The sequence below is a fragment of the Acanthochromis polyacanthus genome, chromosome 10, assembly GCF_021347895.1.
Source record: "Acanthochromis polyacanthus isolate Apoly-LR-REF ecotype Palm Island chromosome 10, KAUST_Apoly_ChrSc, whole genome shotgun sequence".
NCBI classification, from domain to species: domain Eukaryota; kingdom Metazoa; phylum Chordata; class Actinopteri; family Pomacentridae; genus Acanthochromis; species Acanthochromis polyacanthus.
In genome coordinates this window covers 9,536,163-9,554,226 of record NC_067122.1, presented here as the reverse complement: position 1 = coordinate 9,554,226, position 18,064 = coordinate 9,536,163, and the positions used below count along the sequence as shown (strand labels likewise).

The 18,064-nt window shown below is 41.2% G+C and overlaps 1 protein-coding gene across 5 annotated transcripts in view; it reads right to left on the bottom strand.

Moving 5' to 3' along the window:
* si:dkey-237h12.3 (teneurin-3) overlaps positions 1-18,064 on the bottom strand; it is a 136,522-nt gene that overhangs the window by 58,222 nt on the left and 60,236 nt on the right. For all 5 annotated transcript variants that reach the window (XM_022210825.2, XM_022210832.2, XM_022210840.2 and 2 more), the window contains 3 exons: positions 10,469-10,707; positions 2,637-2,762; positions 737-951 (listed from right to left, as the gene is read on the bottom strand). In XM_022210825.2, coding sequence (XP_022066517.1) covers positions 737-951; positions 2,637-2,762; positions 10,469-10,707 — 580 coding nt within the window. The remainder of the gene's footprint in view (positions 1-736; positions 952-2,636; positions 2,763-10,468; positions 10,708-18,064) is intronic.

The following is an 18,064-nucleotide window of genomic DNA, read 5'->3' as shown; positions in this document are numbered from 1 at the left end:
TGGCAACAGCTCTGCCAGACGGCAGCAGCCTCCCCCAGCAGCAGAATGTGCCCTGCCTCACCACAAAAACTGCTCTGGAACAGCTCAAGGAACATGATAAAGACACCAACGCTTTGACTTGGCTGGATCGTCAGTTTCCAATATGATCACACATTAGAAGGTGCACAAGCACAATCCATGGAGCCCCCACCCCGCAACCAACAGATCCAGTGTCCTCTTTTAGTGGCAGACGAGGGACATGCACAATATTGGGTTCTTGCTCAGTCTCTTTCTTATACCCTCTACTGCAGGGTGAGGTCACCATAAATGCAAGAAAAAGCAGCAACTGTGGCCATGAGTGGGTATTAAGGAAATTATTGACTTTCCCTCCATTTGCTTCTGTAATAAAACTACTAATTTGTGACATGTCTAAATGCATTTTAGCAGTAGCACAGGCAGACACCAGAGTCTTAAAATCTGTCAGCTGACCCAGTAATGTCAGTTACAAAGCAATAGCTATCAACATTTCTTAACTTTAATTAACATCAACCACCGCAAGCTTTTAGTCTCAACAGATCAAGAAGCTGCAAAAACCTTGATCGCATTTAAAGAGAAATGTATTTTTTCCTTATAAATGATCCTTTACCAACTTAAAGCAAAAGTTACATAGCATCGTAAAAAACAACAACATGGTAGTTTAACAGTGTCTTTAATCTCACAGAAATCTGATTACTAAGCCTTTTTTAAAAGCCCTTACCTGAGTGTGAGACGGTGCGAGACCCTTTCGTCCATAGACTCCAATCAGTGCGTTCTTTTGTACCGAGATGTTGAACTTGAGGAAGCGTGGTTGCTCCATGTTCAGCTGAGAACGCCAGAACACCCCGGGTGGGACGCTCTGACCGACCCTCTTCCCTATGTCGACTTGTCCAGAATCAATGGAGTTGTTCTCCTGATGGAGCACGTTATTCCTTCCTGCAAGACAGAGACACAACGCAGAATTAAACTGATATGATGTCAAATAGTCATCGTGCCATCAGCTAAAGCCGTCGCACTCGGATCTGAATTGTACTCTTGATATTTGCACGTCTTTGATCTCTTGATATCTGTAAATGCTGCACTCTATCTTCTACCTTCTAGTGTAATCCTATTCCTTTATTCAAGCACAGACATAACAATAAGACGGTTATATCTTTTCCAAATGAGCAGTAACCAAGCAAGACAGGATTAAAAGTAATGATTCCCTGTGGTCCGTGATGCACTGTTCACCTAAAAAAAAGTGGACCAGATATAATTGCCTTTTTATAAGACTCTTTTCTTTGGTCCTGGTGACTCAGAGTAAGACTTCGTATCAGATAAGGTCTAAATGGAATCTGTCAGATATACTGAGCACTACCTTGCTAGAGCAGTAACAGCAAATCAAAACAATTTGGCGAATGGTGTCCTTAAACTGTGTCCTTACAGTGCCAACAATAGAGAGCTGGTGGGTTTTAGCATGAATTATGGTCACATGAAAAACTGTAGCCTGCAAAGTGCTCTTCCAAGAACAATTTTCATTGCTAAACAGAAAAATCAGTAAAGCGTTTTCAAGTCCTGGCCATCGAAAGCTCTCTGCTGAGGAAGGGATGCAGCTGGATGATACGAAGTTGTCTTGCAACATAAACAGCTCAGCATGTGCAGCTCCTTCTGTTCAGAAGCATTTTAGTGTGTGAACACATGTATACTGTAGCTGCGAGTATATCTGTTTGCGCCAGACCTCCATTATTTGCATGCCTCTGTGTTGTGTGTGTAATGAGGCCATTGCCTGTCACTTTAGCTTCAGTCAAAGTGAAGACTGGAAGCCAAGTTTACCTCTGGAGAGAATAATAGCTGGCTATTGATTGCCTTTAAACAGTCCAAAACCTGCCTCATGCTATCTTAATTAGCAGTACTTATGAGGATTTAAATCTAGCTGAGTTTAAACAATTGAGCTTTTGCCTGGCCTACTCAACTCAATTAATGCTTTCGTGGCCATGCATTCTAAATACTAGAGTGTGCTTAGAGATTAATTTGGTGGCTTTTGCTGTAAAGGTGAGCAGAGATGGCCTGCTTGTTGATGAATACACAATGGTCCAACATTATGATTAGGGAATACAAAGCTGTCTGGAATCAGTCAATTAATATTCAGAAGATGAAAGATCTCAATAAATTCTAAGGACTGGGCCTCGAGCTGAACATGGGGGCCAAATGTTTTTGCTTCTACAATTTGTCTTTCTTAATCATCATTTGAACCTTTCCTTGATTTATTTCATTTGGATTTTGGTGTTTTAAAGATCCCTTAACCCTTTTTTTTTTTTTTTTTTTTAAGTTTATGCATTTAACTTCTAAAAGCATTAATTATAGGCAGCCTTCTTTTCCTGACAAGTTAAGAGCAAGTCTTCGTCCAAGAGCATTTGACAGCTAGTCGACACCCCAAGCCATTAGTTTTGTTTAGTTTTTTTAGTTTCATATTTTCATTTGGAAAGAAGAAAGAAAAAAAACCCATGACAACAAAACTTATAGAATATTTTAAAAGCAACCTTGACCACAAAATTTCAAACATACACTGAAGCCAATGAAAGAACAAACCGATTTATTACTGTGCATGAACACAATATTAAATGTCATTCTTCGTTGCTCACCATCAGCAGCCAGAGCTGTCACTATGCTCGACTGAGTGGGCCCTGTCTTCCCAACTCCTCCGTTTTCAAAAGCCGGCTGGTTTTCCAACTCTTGGAGCTGCCAGTTGAGGCCGAAAAGGTGCATTGCTGTGAAATACACACAAAAAAGAAAAAAAAAGTCTGTGGGCTTGTAGAAACGGATAAACAAATACGCAAATAGTTGCAGAAAAACAATCAAGTCACTTAAGCACAAAAGACCGGTGGGCGATCCCAATGGATGGATCCAAAGCAGGCAGAAAACAGCAAGATTAACTCCCAGTGTTTTAGTTAAAATTCTGTTTTCAGTGGCTACTCTGCCATGGGTGGCTTTTGTGTAAACACAGCTCTGATACAGGCCAGACAAAGTCATTTCAATCAATACTTGCTGTGGTATGTTTCCTTGGGGAGCGCTGTTCATTAACGCTCCAAAGTGTCTGCACACAAACAACTACTGTATTAAAGAGAGCAGCAGGCAGAATTTCTATTTTGACACAAAGCTTCTACTTCATACAAGCATAAAATGTCTAAAACTGTTCAAGTCTAATACAAAGCAGAAAGGACACAGTCAGTGTGTGTGTGAGAGAGAGAGAGGAAGAGTAAGGAAGAGACAGAAAGTGAGACTTTTGAGGAAGCGTAAGGCAGTGTATTGAGACAGACACTCGCAGCAGGAGAGGGGAAGTGAGAGAGTAGGATTCTGCAACACTCCTCTAGTTCTGTTACATAACTAAACTGTGTCTGGCTTTTATTCAGATAACCTGCTTTATTGTCACAGTATTGGATGCAATCAAACTGTGTACTTGTTGTTTTGGGAAGCTGAGGTGCTTCTGTGAGCACAGCGAGGGGGCCGGTCTCCTTCAAAGTCACCGGCCAGGGAACATGCTGAGGAAGCATCTTGATTTCCGACCATTTGATCTGCGGGAGGAACTTTTCTCCAACACCCGTCGCTCGCTGGGAAGATGGATATCGACTGCAGCAAATAACTTGAGAGGTGGATGTGGGGCCAGAGAGAATATCAAATGTGAAGGAGACCAAAAGCGAGATGGAAAACTAGTATGGACAAGAGTATGAATAGATACTTTGTTAAGAAATAGAGTGTGCTTTGTTAAAAGTGTACTGATGAAAATACTTGGCATCGCTTGAGTGAGAATGCACACAGCACTCGTCCTTGGTAGATCAAATGAACAGGGGCGCCGTAGCCTTGAATTTCAGTCAAATAATGCAGCTTTAACGCCGAGTTGGATGCCTAGCACATTCAGTCGACATGATGCTCGGTGTCAGAATCCATTTTTGTAAACGTCGGTGCAAACCAGCAACATCACCAGTAGAAGAAATGGTCTCTGACTGGTTCATCAATAGATCTGACAAGTCTGACTCTTCTCAGGCTCTTCTCTCCTCACAATGTGAAAGCCTGTGAGAACTGTGTACATCTATGTCTCGTTTTTTTTTTTTTTTTCAAATTTGCTACATCAGAAGGAGCTCCAATTGCTATTGATAACATTTCAAGATGTTCTGAAACTTTTGCTATATTTAACAAAATATAGATAATTCTCAGTACAGGAAACCCAGACAGGCAATATCTGCAATTTGACATAATTTGCAAAGGATCATACCGTTCCCTCACACTGAACCCAAACACACAGTACAGGCTCCTGTGTAAATATTTTCAGCTCTTACACTGACATGTTGGTGGCTTTTACCGAGGATAGAATGTCAAGAAACCGTGGTCTCCGAAGCAGGATCCCAAATTGCAAGGATCAAGTGAAGACATGGAGCATAAAACCAGAGTGAAACACAGTCCGAATGAAAAAAAGAAACTGGCACCATGATTGACAGCATAAAAGTAAAGGAGGTTAAGCTATTACTTAACCAATAAAAGGTGGCATAACCATAAATCTTGCATTGTTTAGGAAAGTTGACCCGTTTAATGCCCAGACATAAATCTGTCTCTAAGCTGACTGGCAGAAGACAGGACACCAAGCTTTATGAAAAGGACACTTTGAATGACAGACAATGCACTCACACACAGTGACTGGTTGCCGTTTTTGTTGAGGATACAATCAGCTTTGTTGCCATGGACAACACTGACCAGCTTCACCGACTTAGATTAACCTTTGAGTACAGCTAATGTTGAAGGGAATGGCTTTTCTTTTGCACATATTTGATCACAAACAAAAGTGTTGAACATACGTCCTCCAGGGATCCTGACTACCTGCAACAAATTTCACTGCTTTTCACCCAGAACCACAAATGTCAACTTCACCGTGGTACAAACGGAAAAGTTAGGATTCAGGCTCATGAATTTCTATTCCAAGTCAATCCATCCAATAGTTATAATATTTCAGTCTGCTGCAAAGTGGTGGGCAGCCTGATCATCCAATAAGCAATCCAACCAACACTGCCATCCCTTGGGCCGTGCTGCTAGCAGAGCTGAAAATTAATACACTTTGCCTTCAAAAATTTAAACCAATACACAAAGCATGAAGTCTCTCTGTCTGAAAAACACCTTCACTTGGCTGGTTTTTGCATTGCAGACTTCATTTATTCCGATAGGTGCAGAGACTCTCTCCTCTGCACTCATGTCTCCTAGTATCACCAGCCTTCCTCCAGAGAGGGAACAGAGCCTGGCCGTGAGCTCTTGTGTATCAGAGGCGCCACAGAACCACCAAGAGCCTTCCGCTCTTTGCTGCTCTTAGTGCAGCAGGACCTGAATCCCCACTTACCTCATCAACAAATTGCCTTGAGGTGAATAGCCCTCAATTTATGAATTTGCATAAGTTATTTCTGCAGCCTAGGCCAGTCCAATTAATATTTATGGGCCATGAGCAATTCTCTTCCTGAGCAAGAAGCTGGAAAAGCTAGCCTCTAATCGCCGATGTCAAAATTTGCCCTGTGGAACATCTAAACTGGCGCTGTAAGAGAGGCTGAATTTGTAAGCTCACACCATGCTTGTTTGAGCTCTGACATCTACATGGTATTTAGTGTACAGAAGCACAAACACTTCTACAACGTGAAATGTAACATGCCCCCCAGAAAATCCTCCTGGACGCTCTCACAGCAAATCCCTCCATCTTGTTCACAGGATTATTAGCGGTGTTGCTGTGGACTACAGACGAAATTAGTTTTTTTTGTTTATAGGAAAATCAAAAAAGAATGTTTATCTCTGCAACCTAGGGCATTAGGAAACACGAAACACTAAAAAAAAAAAAAGCTTCTTAAGTGTTTCTTGTTAAAACATGCAGGTGACATTCTGATGGCTATCATCACCAAGGATAATTAGTCCATTTACCAGAGAGAACGGTGGCCCATCTGGAGTCACAGAATGCCAACAACAACTTGGAGCTCAACAGCCTCAAAATTATTGAGATAAACATTGTTTTATGCTGGAAACTGTGTGCACATCTCCCTAGAAACATCCCTGTGGATCTCATAGAAATATGCTGTACAGCTCAGAGCGTAGCTGTTCTCTGGGAGAGTGTCTCCTTCCACCTCAAATGCATTAACAACACCTCCTCCACATGCATCGACCAGCACGAGGTTTGTCTTCAGGTCCTGTGGCAACTGGAGCAAGCTCAATGTCTCCTTGTGTTAGTCTCAGGAGGTTCCCGGCATTCGATTAATATAAGAAGCAGTCACGTCTCCAACACCGTACTCAGCTTCACTCATGAGTGGAGACACCCGAACCGTCCACTGTTCTCCCGTAACAGCCTTGTTAAACAAGTTCCCACTGTCAGCGTTTTCACAAGAGCCACAACTTAAATCAACCGACCTTCACTGAATAACATAAATAATCCGAGATTGAACATCTCTTTTTGTCATAAAAGATTTCAGGAAATGACTTTCATTCTAAATTTGAAAAATCTATAAGATGCACTTTCACAAAGCCACAGTTGAGACAAAACGTCTCATGCTTCATTTAAAAACACGAATAACTGATATATTCTCCATATCTGTCTGACATTCAAAAGCAAATTTCATGTAAAAGAAGCAGGAAGTGACAATTTAATCAGTGAGGATATTGTTCACATTTAGTCTTTTGTTTATGCAGTTCGATTTGAAGTGCATTTTTGAAAATCCACACGGTGTTTCGGCATCCAATCACAGCATCAAAGCTGGATTCGGTCCTGATTGGCCTCCCTATATCTGAACAATCGCTGAAATCCTTCCAATCAGGCCAGTTTGCAGAGCTGGAACGGAAAAAGCCTCACCTCAGCAGGTTTACCTCATTTGAATTGCAGGAGGTTCGCCAGAGTCCAGTTTTTGTGACTTTTCTGCTAGTGAGGAATTGAAAAATTAAGTCTTCAATCTCATTCAATAAAAAGCACATTTTATCAGCACACTGTTTGCTTCTAAGATATCACGACACGTATAATCTTTAAACCGTGAAACAGAACAAACAGAAATTGGATAATATGGCGCAGTAAACTTCAAACACAGTCCATTTTACCACAACAGATGCAGGTGCGTCTGTATTTGTCTTTGAGCTTATCTTTGTACTAATGGGACTGTGTGAGCTGACAGTAGAAATGTATTAAAGTATGAGTGCACATTGTCCCTATTTGAGTCATTGCACCTGGCAGGTGAATTGGCGGTGGATGAAAGAGAGAGGAAGTGGTGGAAACACTCTCAGACACCTGAGGCAAGTGGCAGAGGGCTGCATCTGTTTAACTCACTCTCCCTCCCTCACACCACCCAACACCAAGTGAGCCGAAGCACCACAATCTGGAATCAGGCCAGAAATACAATTCCCCAACATCCGACAGGTCTGCAATTAAACAAGTTTGGTGATTGTTGGGATGAAAATGTTGTAAATGAATCCAATCTGCTAGAACTGTTAGTGACAGCAGCTGAACAAATGACTGTTTCGGCACATTTTCCCAGTGTAAACTGAGCAGATCTGTTGCGAGCAGAAGCTCATATGAGACAAACAAAAATAGCAACTGATTCCTGCACACAGAGGAGCAAAGGTAAAATACAGTATATATGCACACATCCATACTAATTTTATGATATAAGATCGTGAACCAGAAAGAGTAACAAAACAGTTAAGTCAATAAAGGCATTATGAATGTTGATATTGATATAGCACATTTATGACCTCTCTTCCAAGAGAGCACTTCCCTCTCTGTTCTGCAATAAAACACTGGTTATAGGATCTTCCCAACATCGGCCATATTTCTCCTTATACTACTGTGTCACATTTCCCCTGCCTCCAAGCTGGATGAATACTTATATATCCGCTGAGGGAGAGAGGCACAGCGTAAAGATTAAGGGCTTGGATGACAAAGGAGGGCATGAGGAGGGATGAATCTGTAACAGTTTTATTGCTGTGGTCAAGATTCTAAAGGTTAGCAAGAAGTCAGCTTTGACAAACCCTATAAAAACCAACAACAGCAGCAGCAAAAAAAATAAAAAATTTCAAAAGGTTTCTCGTAGGAACTGATACCCAAAGGATGGAGGGATCGAGGAGGAGCATTAGTTTATCTTCCTGACCGAGATGAAAGCATTTCCTGTACGAGAGAATGAGTGAGTTTCGGTTCAAGTACAACAAAGCCTTTGCGGACCCTGGTCTTCTCCTTTAAATTTCAAGTTTTTTGTAACTGTTTCCTTTGTTATAAGAGTACAGCTCCCAAACTTGTGTTTCATTCTGACATAGCCATCTGCACCATTTGAACCTCCCTCCATGCTTGTGTTTTAACAGAATCTCCCCCGAGGCTTTTTATGTGTGAACTGGGGATCAGAAGTGTAGGGATGATGCACAGTCAAAAAAGGACAAACAGGAATGTCTTGTTGGAAGCTGTACTGGGGCCATGGCTGCATATCTGACAGAGAGCTTAGTCAGATAGACTCTACTGAATCATATCGGGACATCTGCAATTGGTGCAAAAAGGAAAAGGAAGTGAAATAGAAATACTCCAGGCAGAGATCAAACTTCATACAGACTAAGAGGCAGGCCTGCCAGCTCCATTCACTCTAAGCAGCTTGTCTATCATTTGTTCCATTTGACCAAATGACATGTCTAAGAATTGCTTAATGCCACTGCAGATAATGGAGTCATGTTTTCTCTCCCTAACACTGTATGAAATGTATTGCTCCTGGCACAATAACTGCTGCTCTTCGTGCACTCAGGTGACAAGCAGTGCTGCACCTCTGCGTCAGGCAATAATAAAAAAAAAGCATTCAGTAGAAATATATCTGCTAAAGCTTGGGGGTATGTTTAATTTTGTCTGGCTGGATGGCTGATTAGTTCCAAATTAACACATTTAACAACAGTCCGTGCAGTTGGCATCTAATAGTGTTAAAAATATTGCCAGTGAATGCTTTGAGTACAAGATATTTAGACCTAAATTCTTTTTTAATTGTTACTATCGAGAATCAAAGGCGGAAGTTTTGGTTTAAGCCTACCGTCAGTAAAGACGTACAGCCTAGAATATCTGGCAATGTGAGAAGTTTACAGATTGGATTTCTACCGGCTGAACCACTTCTAAACATGATCAAGGACCGAACCTTGTGAGTGGACTAGTGTGAGGAAGATAAAGAGAAGTTTTCAAATTGCTACCACAGAGCTGTAAGGCTGCAAGTTTGATAGACAGCTGTAAGTGAAAGGGTATCAGGAGTGTGGCCATGAACTGATGAGGCAGAAGAGTCTGCAACTCCACAGTTGAAGAGTTGTGGAAAATGTGTGCAAAGGGCGACAAAAGCCAAAGAATGAGTGTATTTCTGCATGTATATGACTGAGACAGACAGACACACAGATGAGAAAAGTCACGTAAAGTTCAGTGGTTACAGACCAAATCTCCATTCCTTGGAAGCATGACCCATATAAATTTGAAAGCTGTCATATTGCAAGACATGGTGTAGGAATTTAAATGGTTAATTAACCCTCTGAATGCAAAAATGTACCCGTGGGTTAAAATGCATGTTTTCTTTGTTTTTTTTTTAAGTGCTAAAATCACAGCATTTATCAGATCCAGAAATATAAAACAGAAAGCGTCATTAGATTTTCAATTTCCCAATGTGTGATGTGCATTTTGTCAGGAAAAAACACCAACAAATACTTAAAAATTGTGATATTTCATAAATAATCAATCAGAAATTTGCCAAAAAAAAATAAACCGTTCACACTGAAATGTAAAAAAAAAAACTAAAACCACTCTCCGCTCCCCTGCACAACTGCAAGGCCACAATTGATTAAACTGTGACCAAAAGACACAAGACCAAAATTTGTTTTTCAGGTGAACTGCAGGCTGTGTTTACACAGAGCAGAGAGACTGAGAGGAAAAAACAACATACATGATCAATAAAGTAAATACAGCAAGGCTCAAAAACAGTAAACAGAATAAGGCAAGTTGTTGGAAGATACATTCAGTCACAGTGTGGAGAGTTGATGTGCACGGTAGTGTTAAAATATCTACTTTGCAGAGAAAAATGTAAATAGTAAAATATTTATGGCATTTAGAAGCATCACTTGCCCAATAATATTGGTAATACCTGTGGGTACTTTAAGGTAGACTTAAAGCAATCTTTTGTCTTTTCTTTTTTTACTGATTTGTACATTTTAACTGTGTTGTCTTACATAGAAGGTGTTTCTTAGGTCTTTAGATTTCGAGTCATGGTTGTTTTGTTTCAACAGTGGTGCAGGATTTCATATTACGGTGAAAAATGAGCCTAAAGTGAATGCAAATGTGACAGGAGTAACTACACGCTGCCCAAATTGTTTTTCTAATCTAAGAAAATATAATCTGTATAAAATATCCTCTTGTATGTATTGCAACCAGTCAAACTTCACAGCTCTTACAGTCTGATCCAACACTTACCTATACAGTAGCAGAGAATGATGGACAGCACCACAGCTATGCCGACAGCGATCAAGGCGGTGCACTTCCAGGAGCAATGCTTAGGTGACTTCTTGAACTTGAAAGCCCCTCTGGACAGGCTGTTTCTGGGCAAAGGGCGCGCAGGTGTGGAGTAAACCGTCCCGGTTGCCATGGTGTAACCAGGGGCTGCTGCACCAAAGAAAGGTGTTGTTCCTGTGCCCGTTTTAAAAAGAAAGTGCCTGTAGGAGGAAAGAAAAAATAAAAACAAAAAAGAGAGAGCAGCTTATTGTGATGGCTATAGTCTGATGTGTTTCAAGAAAACATCCCTAAAGTTTTCTAAACTTTGCAGCTGCAAATGAGTCCATCTCTGTCAAGTCTCAATTTGTTCCCGGTTGTGTCTCTAATTGGTCCCCGATAGCAATATGTGAGTCCAAGTTAGCCTTATATGCCGAAAGAATTACCAAAAATGCAGCATACCTGACAATACCACAACTCCCATGTGTATCACAGGGTACCAAGAACCGGGCTATAATGTAATATCCAGCACAATCCTGACATTGGAAAAGGTGAACAAAAAGTACCTCATAAAAACAATCATCTCCCACTTGCCCTTTTACAACTGGGCCTTTGCTAATAGCCCATTATACCTGGGGTAATTAAGAGGGTTTAATCAAATGCACTACGGAGTGATCGTCCTATTAACTTTTAAACCCCACGTGAAAAGCTCTTAAGTAAATGAATTAAGCCTTGTTGCCACTCTTGCCACTACTTAGAGATTAATACCCAAATGCCTTCAGGCTTATGGGGACAGCGAGGGAAATTGGACAGATTGACCATGCATTGCAAATGTACTTCCAATCCACGACTGTATAATTTCATTGCTCTGCCCATGTCTTACAAAAAATAAAACACATTTACATTTATTGCAAGCAATATTACTTTTTTTTTTGTTTTAATCTGGCTTGTGTACTTTATTTTCCACAAATAATGAACAGGACCAAATGCGAGGCTTAAACTCTTCACCATGTGTGCTCAAGTGTTTCGGTAAATGCTTGACTGTAAAACCCAATTTATAACTCTTTAAATAATAATGCAACAACAACAAGAACCAAAAAAAAACATTTGAATAAATTATTTACTTTATCATACTGGCAACACTTCATCTCTTCACATTCGCTCCAACACACAATGTTACAGTGGAGCATCTTGTCCAGCTCTACCGCAATAATGTTTCTTCAACTGGAACATTTTGAGGTTAAGTGGTACAAAATTGGCACTAAAATTGTACAAATGCGAAGGTCAAGTTGTTTGAAAGGACCACTAAAAGCTTAAATTCAAAGAATATTGCAGTAAAATAAAGGCTATATATGCAGCAGCACAGAAATACTTGAATAAGAGGAAACATTTAGTTAGTTAAATGCCACTTTAAGCAAGCAAATACATGCAAGATCATGAAACAGTTAAATTTCAAGGATTAAATGTACAGATATGCTTTTTTTCCTGTGCATTCGGTATTCACTTCTAAAAGCCTTTTACATTTACACCAGTCGGGTTTTATACATTCTATAGATCCCCGCAGGAATGTTGCCATGGCGACCGCTAATTTAAATAACACCAACAAACTGATAAAGCAGTGTTTGCTCATCAGTTATTTGTGTGGCATCTGTGAAGTCTCCATGTAAGTTTTGTAAAAGCTTTTTTTAATCCTGACTGTACTAAAGAGCTTGAGAACGGCTAATTGAGCGAAAAGTCTGAAGCTGAGCAGCTAAAGACTGAAAATCCATGTAGTAACACTTACTAATCAGCCTTCCACTGATTATTTGATGGAAACAGTGGGTCAGCACGGCTTAAGGAAGCAGTGAATGCACCTAAAACATTAGTCTTTCAACCATAAAATCCTTAACTTTTTTCTTTTTTTTCTTGTTCAGACAAAATATAGCCGGGCAGGGTTAATAATACATCGGTCAACTGCAGTTCTTTTCCACATGTGGAAAGAGAACACGCATCATAAACTTTCATCAGGATGCGTTGCCCATATCTCAATGCCATCGCTGATATTTCAGGGCCCCTTCGTATCTCCTGTGAGGACATCTCTGAGGTAAACCCGTCTCTGATCAATTCTTGACTAAAAGAACAAATGTCAGATTCGGATCGTCTGGCCCAAATGACACGTGCCGCCATGATCAGACAGGGATTCCGTTTAAAGGTTACCGCGTTTCACAGTTGGAATGACAATGCAGCACGTGACTGCAACCTGGAGAAGTTCAGATTCTGGTACAATCTGTACTGTTGCTACGGCAAACTCTGTAATATGCAGTTGGGTACGAATTGAGGTCAAAACTTGCACAACGTCGGAGGCGGCAGATGTGTAGCGAGACACGCAGGCAAATAGACACCGCCATCTGGGGAGTCAAATGTAAGTGGATGCAGTCTGATGAGGTAGACAGAAAGGGACGTGGACGTGTGTGCTCATGTATGTGCGTAGCGGGAAGGTTACGGACTCTATTTGTAGAAAGTTGATACCTATTGCAAGTTGGGGAGATGATCTGTCGACAGTTTTGCGTGTAAATAAATGCAATAAAATCTCAAAGGACTTTTATTCGGGCAATGCTATTATGCTCTTCTGGCCTTCAAGCCAAAAAGCACCTAAACTCAAGTGACACGTGACACCCAAAACAAACAGAGAAGGCACAATGTTGGCAACTATTAAACTAATCAATGAAAAAGCAGCATTAATGAAAATTTGGACTGAAACTACGGGTGAAGAATTCCTAAAATAGTTTTTAATTGCACTAATTGACAAACTGAACAACGTGAGTGAATATATAATTACCAGAAACATATGGCACGCCATGGGTGGTTTAAAACTAGGAAATCAGCTATATTTCCATCATTTATAACCCCGTTCTGTTTTGCACATAATAATACAGGGTGAACCAGAGTCCCCGAGACAACTTCTGGACATTTATTACACTTGGCGTTTAAAGTGATTCTGGTGCTGATGGTTTTTATGTTTGCCCGTTTGGTTTTTCTTTTTCCTTTTTTTTTTAGAGCAGACTGAAGGGGTTCAAAGATGAAATGCTGTTGGACATGATTAACAAACAGCAGACCAGTGTAAATGTCTGCAGCTATAGACACGGGATGACCGGCTGTAATTGATTACAGCCAGTGTGATGCAACAAGGCACATTACTATGCTAATCCCGCCAGCCCGAGTGATAGCAATGTGGTGCGTTGTGAGAGAGAGCGAGGGACAGAGAGAGAGAGAGAGAGGGAGAGACGGAAAAGAGACAATCAAGAGAGAGTGTGAGACTGGGAGGGAAAGGGAGTAAATGAATGGCTGTGCGTCAGTGTGATCACAGTGTGTTTGTGTGCACGCCTGTCTGTCCCATTGAGGAGCCCGTAACACAAAAGCAGCAGCCAGCCTGCTCTCCTTTGCTCTCACAACATTGCTTGTCATCATGATGACATTTGAAAACATCCTCACAGAGGACAAAGGACTAAACAGTGAGTGGGTGGATTTGTCTACGGCTAAGCTCCAGCTGTACGGGTGAGAGAGCACGCGAGAAACAATGTGAATCGAAGCCCTCAGAATATGTAATCTGCCTATTAGCCGCTGTTCTGTGTTAGCATTAGCATTTCAAGGTGAGAGCTGGAATAATAAGGCCGCTTTTAAATACGGCCAAAAAAAAAAAAAAAAGAGACTACAGATGTGGTTCCACATTGCAGTGACGGGTTTTCACACTTGCCGCCATTGTAGTCTCTCCTCTAGATCACCACCTGCCCTCTCGACAGGGGGTCTGCTAGCAGGTGCTATTCTGGTACAGTGAGCTCTGCACCATGTGAATGTATTTCAGTGCCGCCGTGCTTTTTTTGTGCCATCCTGCCCACGGAGATCAGCGTGGTGCCATCTTGAGGAGCTCCAACAGAGTGCTCAGATTGTTTGCACATGGAGTTTATCATACTTAACAAGTTGAAGTCTGACATAAGAGGAGCTCAGCTCTTTAGTACACAGTATAAGACCATCTCTGGAGTCTAAGACTGAGGTAGTTACTCTGTAGCTTAAATTTGAGGGATAATTGCGGTGAGGATATGTACCTCTGCAAGCCAATTGCTGGTATATTTGAGCCGCTGCAGGTTAAATTTGTGATGCATAATTCCTTCTGAGATGAATAAGTGTCTCAGATACCCTTCACTAAATGTCTGTTCGTGTAAGCTTTTACATTTGCTGGCAAAATCATCTGGACAAGAAGCAGTGTGTGTTGCTCACAGCAGCAGTTTATACAGTAGCCTGAAATAAGTAGAAAAACGTTGCACAACTCTGGAATCACCACAAAAATGTGTGCTTGGCACTAAAGATGTTGGCAAAATAAATAAAAAGGAAAACACATGAGAAAAAGAAAAAAATATGTCTTGAGGATTACCACTTTGTCTACACCACCATCCACTTTGGCAGGTAACCAGCATTTACTGCAAGCTCCTTTCTGTTCCAAAAGGCTAGTTGGCTGGTATCTTACACATGACTAATCAGTCCTGGTGCAATCATGACACCGTGGCTGATGTACAACAAAAAAGTTCAATTTTTTCTCCCTCTGAAGTGAAGCATGACTGCCTGACTCAGGATTTACATGTGCATTCACCACAAACAACTCCACGCATACACGAGCACACACACAAACCAAATCCTGCCTGGATTACCTCTGCTATTCTTTTTCACAACCGGGAACACTTCTAACACATTTTATATCAGGAAAGTGCACTGTCTGTGGGACATTGCAGCACATGATGATTTTAGAGCTGAGACATAATTTCATTTCACCGAAGGACTCCCTTGACACATGAATCCAATGAGGATTGACAGTACATTTATAACTGCAATGTGTGGCTGGGCAGGCCTTCAAAGACTCATTCTGAAATGTCATCACGACTGTTCTACTTGAATCTCATTGAATCTAAGTGCAAAAAATGTTGAAGTGGGTTCTAAAGGACATATATATGTGTGAGCAGATCTGAGCCACAGCTCACGGTATTGTGTTCTGTATAGCACGTATAGAGCTTTTAGCTAACAACATAAAGGCATCAAAAATACCCATTTCATTCATACTGGTATAGGGTATTTTAAACAAAGCACTGCTCAAGAATAATTAACTCATATGTGCATTGGTCTCTTAAGAGACCCAGTAGTTCATTTATAATGAAATTCAATGGAATATTTCTAATTGAAAAAAAAAAAACTATTTCAGTGAAACCAAGTGGTGAGAAAGGGAGACCTGAGGGGTTTATTAAAAGTACTCCACACGTTTTAGATCTGAATGTCTCCTCAGCACTTGAGAAAAGCAATGAACAGAGAGCTCTATCACTGTGCTGCTGCCAACTAATTGAGCCTTTTAAAGCTGGGATATGCAGTATATTTTGGCATCACTAGGGGAAAAAATCCATAACTCTGTTTTCAGGCTTTAGCAAATGTGGTAGGAGATGTTGTGATGGGGGCTGCACAGTGACTGGGTGGTTAGCACTTTCGCCTTGCAGCTAGAAGATCCTCACTTCATGTCCCAGCCCTCCCAGGATCTTTCTGCATGGAGTTTGCATGTTCTCCCTTTGCATGTGTGGGTTTCTCTGGGTACTCCTGCTTCCTCCCACAGTCCAAAACATGCTCAGGCTAACTGGTAACTCTAACTGTCTGTAAGTGTGTAGGTGTTTGTCTGTATATGTAGCCCTGCGACAGACTGGTGACCTGTCCAGGGTGTCCCCTGCTTTCGCTCTAAGTCACCTGGGATAGACTCCAGCCCCCTGGTAACCCTAATGAGGACTAAGCGGTGTAAAGATGATGCATGGATGTTGTAAATGGCAACAAATTCTGCAGTGGGAGTCGGATGTAGGGGCAGAATGGGCTAATTGGACGACTTCGGAAACTCTGGTTTGGATCCCTTGTGAAGTTAAAAATGAATGCGGACTGATTTTTGCAAGTTGGGAGCATGTTTATAGGTCGTTCCTCATCTGGTGGGAGGAGGGCTACATTTTTCCCTTTTCCATACATCTCTGTACTCCTGAGTGTTCTCAGCTGCAGCACAAAATCTAAAGCAGAATAATTTCATAGAATTATTTGAAGTGTCTGAGTTGCAACGCAGACTAATGTTTGTTTCATTTTTCCTTTTCCGGGTTATTAAAGAGAAGCTTCATTTGTCTAATGTATATGCTTGATCTTTCCAAACTACAGGCATAAATGAGCTGAAATTAGGCGCTCTGTTTTAACACAGCTTTGACAGTATGATCACAGTGGGATCAGTGACTTTATCCACTCACCGTATAATAATGAGCAGGAGTTGCAGTGGTAGTTACCGAGTGCAGCACTTCACTCATTTAAAGAACACTGAAAGCCATTCACTGTGAAAGCTAGTTGGTACTGAGTCAAATTAGCACACTCGTGCTTTGAAGACCAACACTTTTATGGGAGGTTACACACACATAATTCATTACTGCTAATTGCTGTAAAAGTAGCTAATGCTGTCAAATGAGTGCTTTATTTTCTAGGAGGTCGTCATGTCAAAGGAAATGTATTAAACAAGATCATAACATTGTGATTTATACTTGACACTTTTTTTAATCAGCTGCCATGTAGAGAATAATTTACTGTCTCCACATATGACCACTTCTACTGTGCTGAACGCAGATAAAATCCACATCACTGTTCAGGATTCTAAACAGATTCAGACCACTGTGGCCACCTACGTGTGTTCTATGCCAGGACTTTGCTGCCCCAAAACCCCCTGATGGCATCCTAATGAATACTTTCTAGAGCTTCTGTTTACATTTCCCAACCTGGTGGTTTTCTTGACATCTGTAATTATGTGCTGAACCGGGTCTTCCCTTTTGGCCCCGTTGGTACGCAGCAGCCCCCTGTTCCCACCCACTGACAAGCACTTGATTTAGAGTCCACTGTGGTGATAGTGATTTATGCCTCGGCTGATGATAGGTGTGCACATATTGTTTTGTCGATGCAGCTAAGACAGCTCAAGGTCATTGCGCGGTTAGTATTCAATCACCGCATCTTCCCGAGAAAGTGAAACTGTCACCACATATCCCAATTGATTCAGTCAGATCATAAGAGGTTGTTACTCCATGCTGCCACAGATGAAATTCAAAGTTTACATTCATCCAAGCTTCAGAAAGAGAGCACTCGTGCCAAGGAAATATCAAGCTAGAATGCAGTCACCTACTCGAGGCCATTTCTGAGTCACGGCGCAATGTACCACACTTCATTAGCTGAGATATTTTGAGCTCACTGATTGAGAAAGATGTAACTGATGTTTCAGGAGCAAAACTTGGCAGAGACTCTTATGTCAAAGTGTGATCTTGCACAGCAAATTTTGATGGAAGACACAATATGCTTACCAGGTTTCTTGATAAGTTATAGCCTCTCTGATTTTAACGGGCGAGCTCTCCGATATTCGCATGCTTCACTCCAATCACACGGTCTTCTTTCTCGCTGTGTCTAATTTAGCAATCAGCGCTTAATTGTAGGTGCACACAAAAAGAAGAAAACCAGTGAACACTTAACATTATTCCCAAATGAAGAGAGACTATGTCCGTATTTATC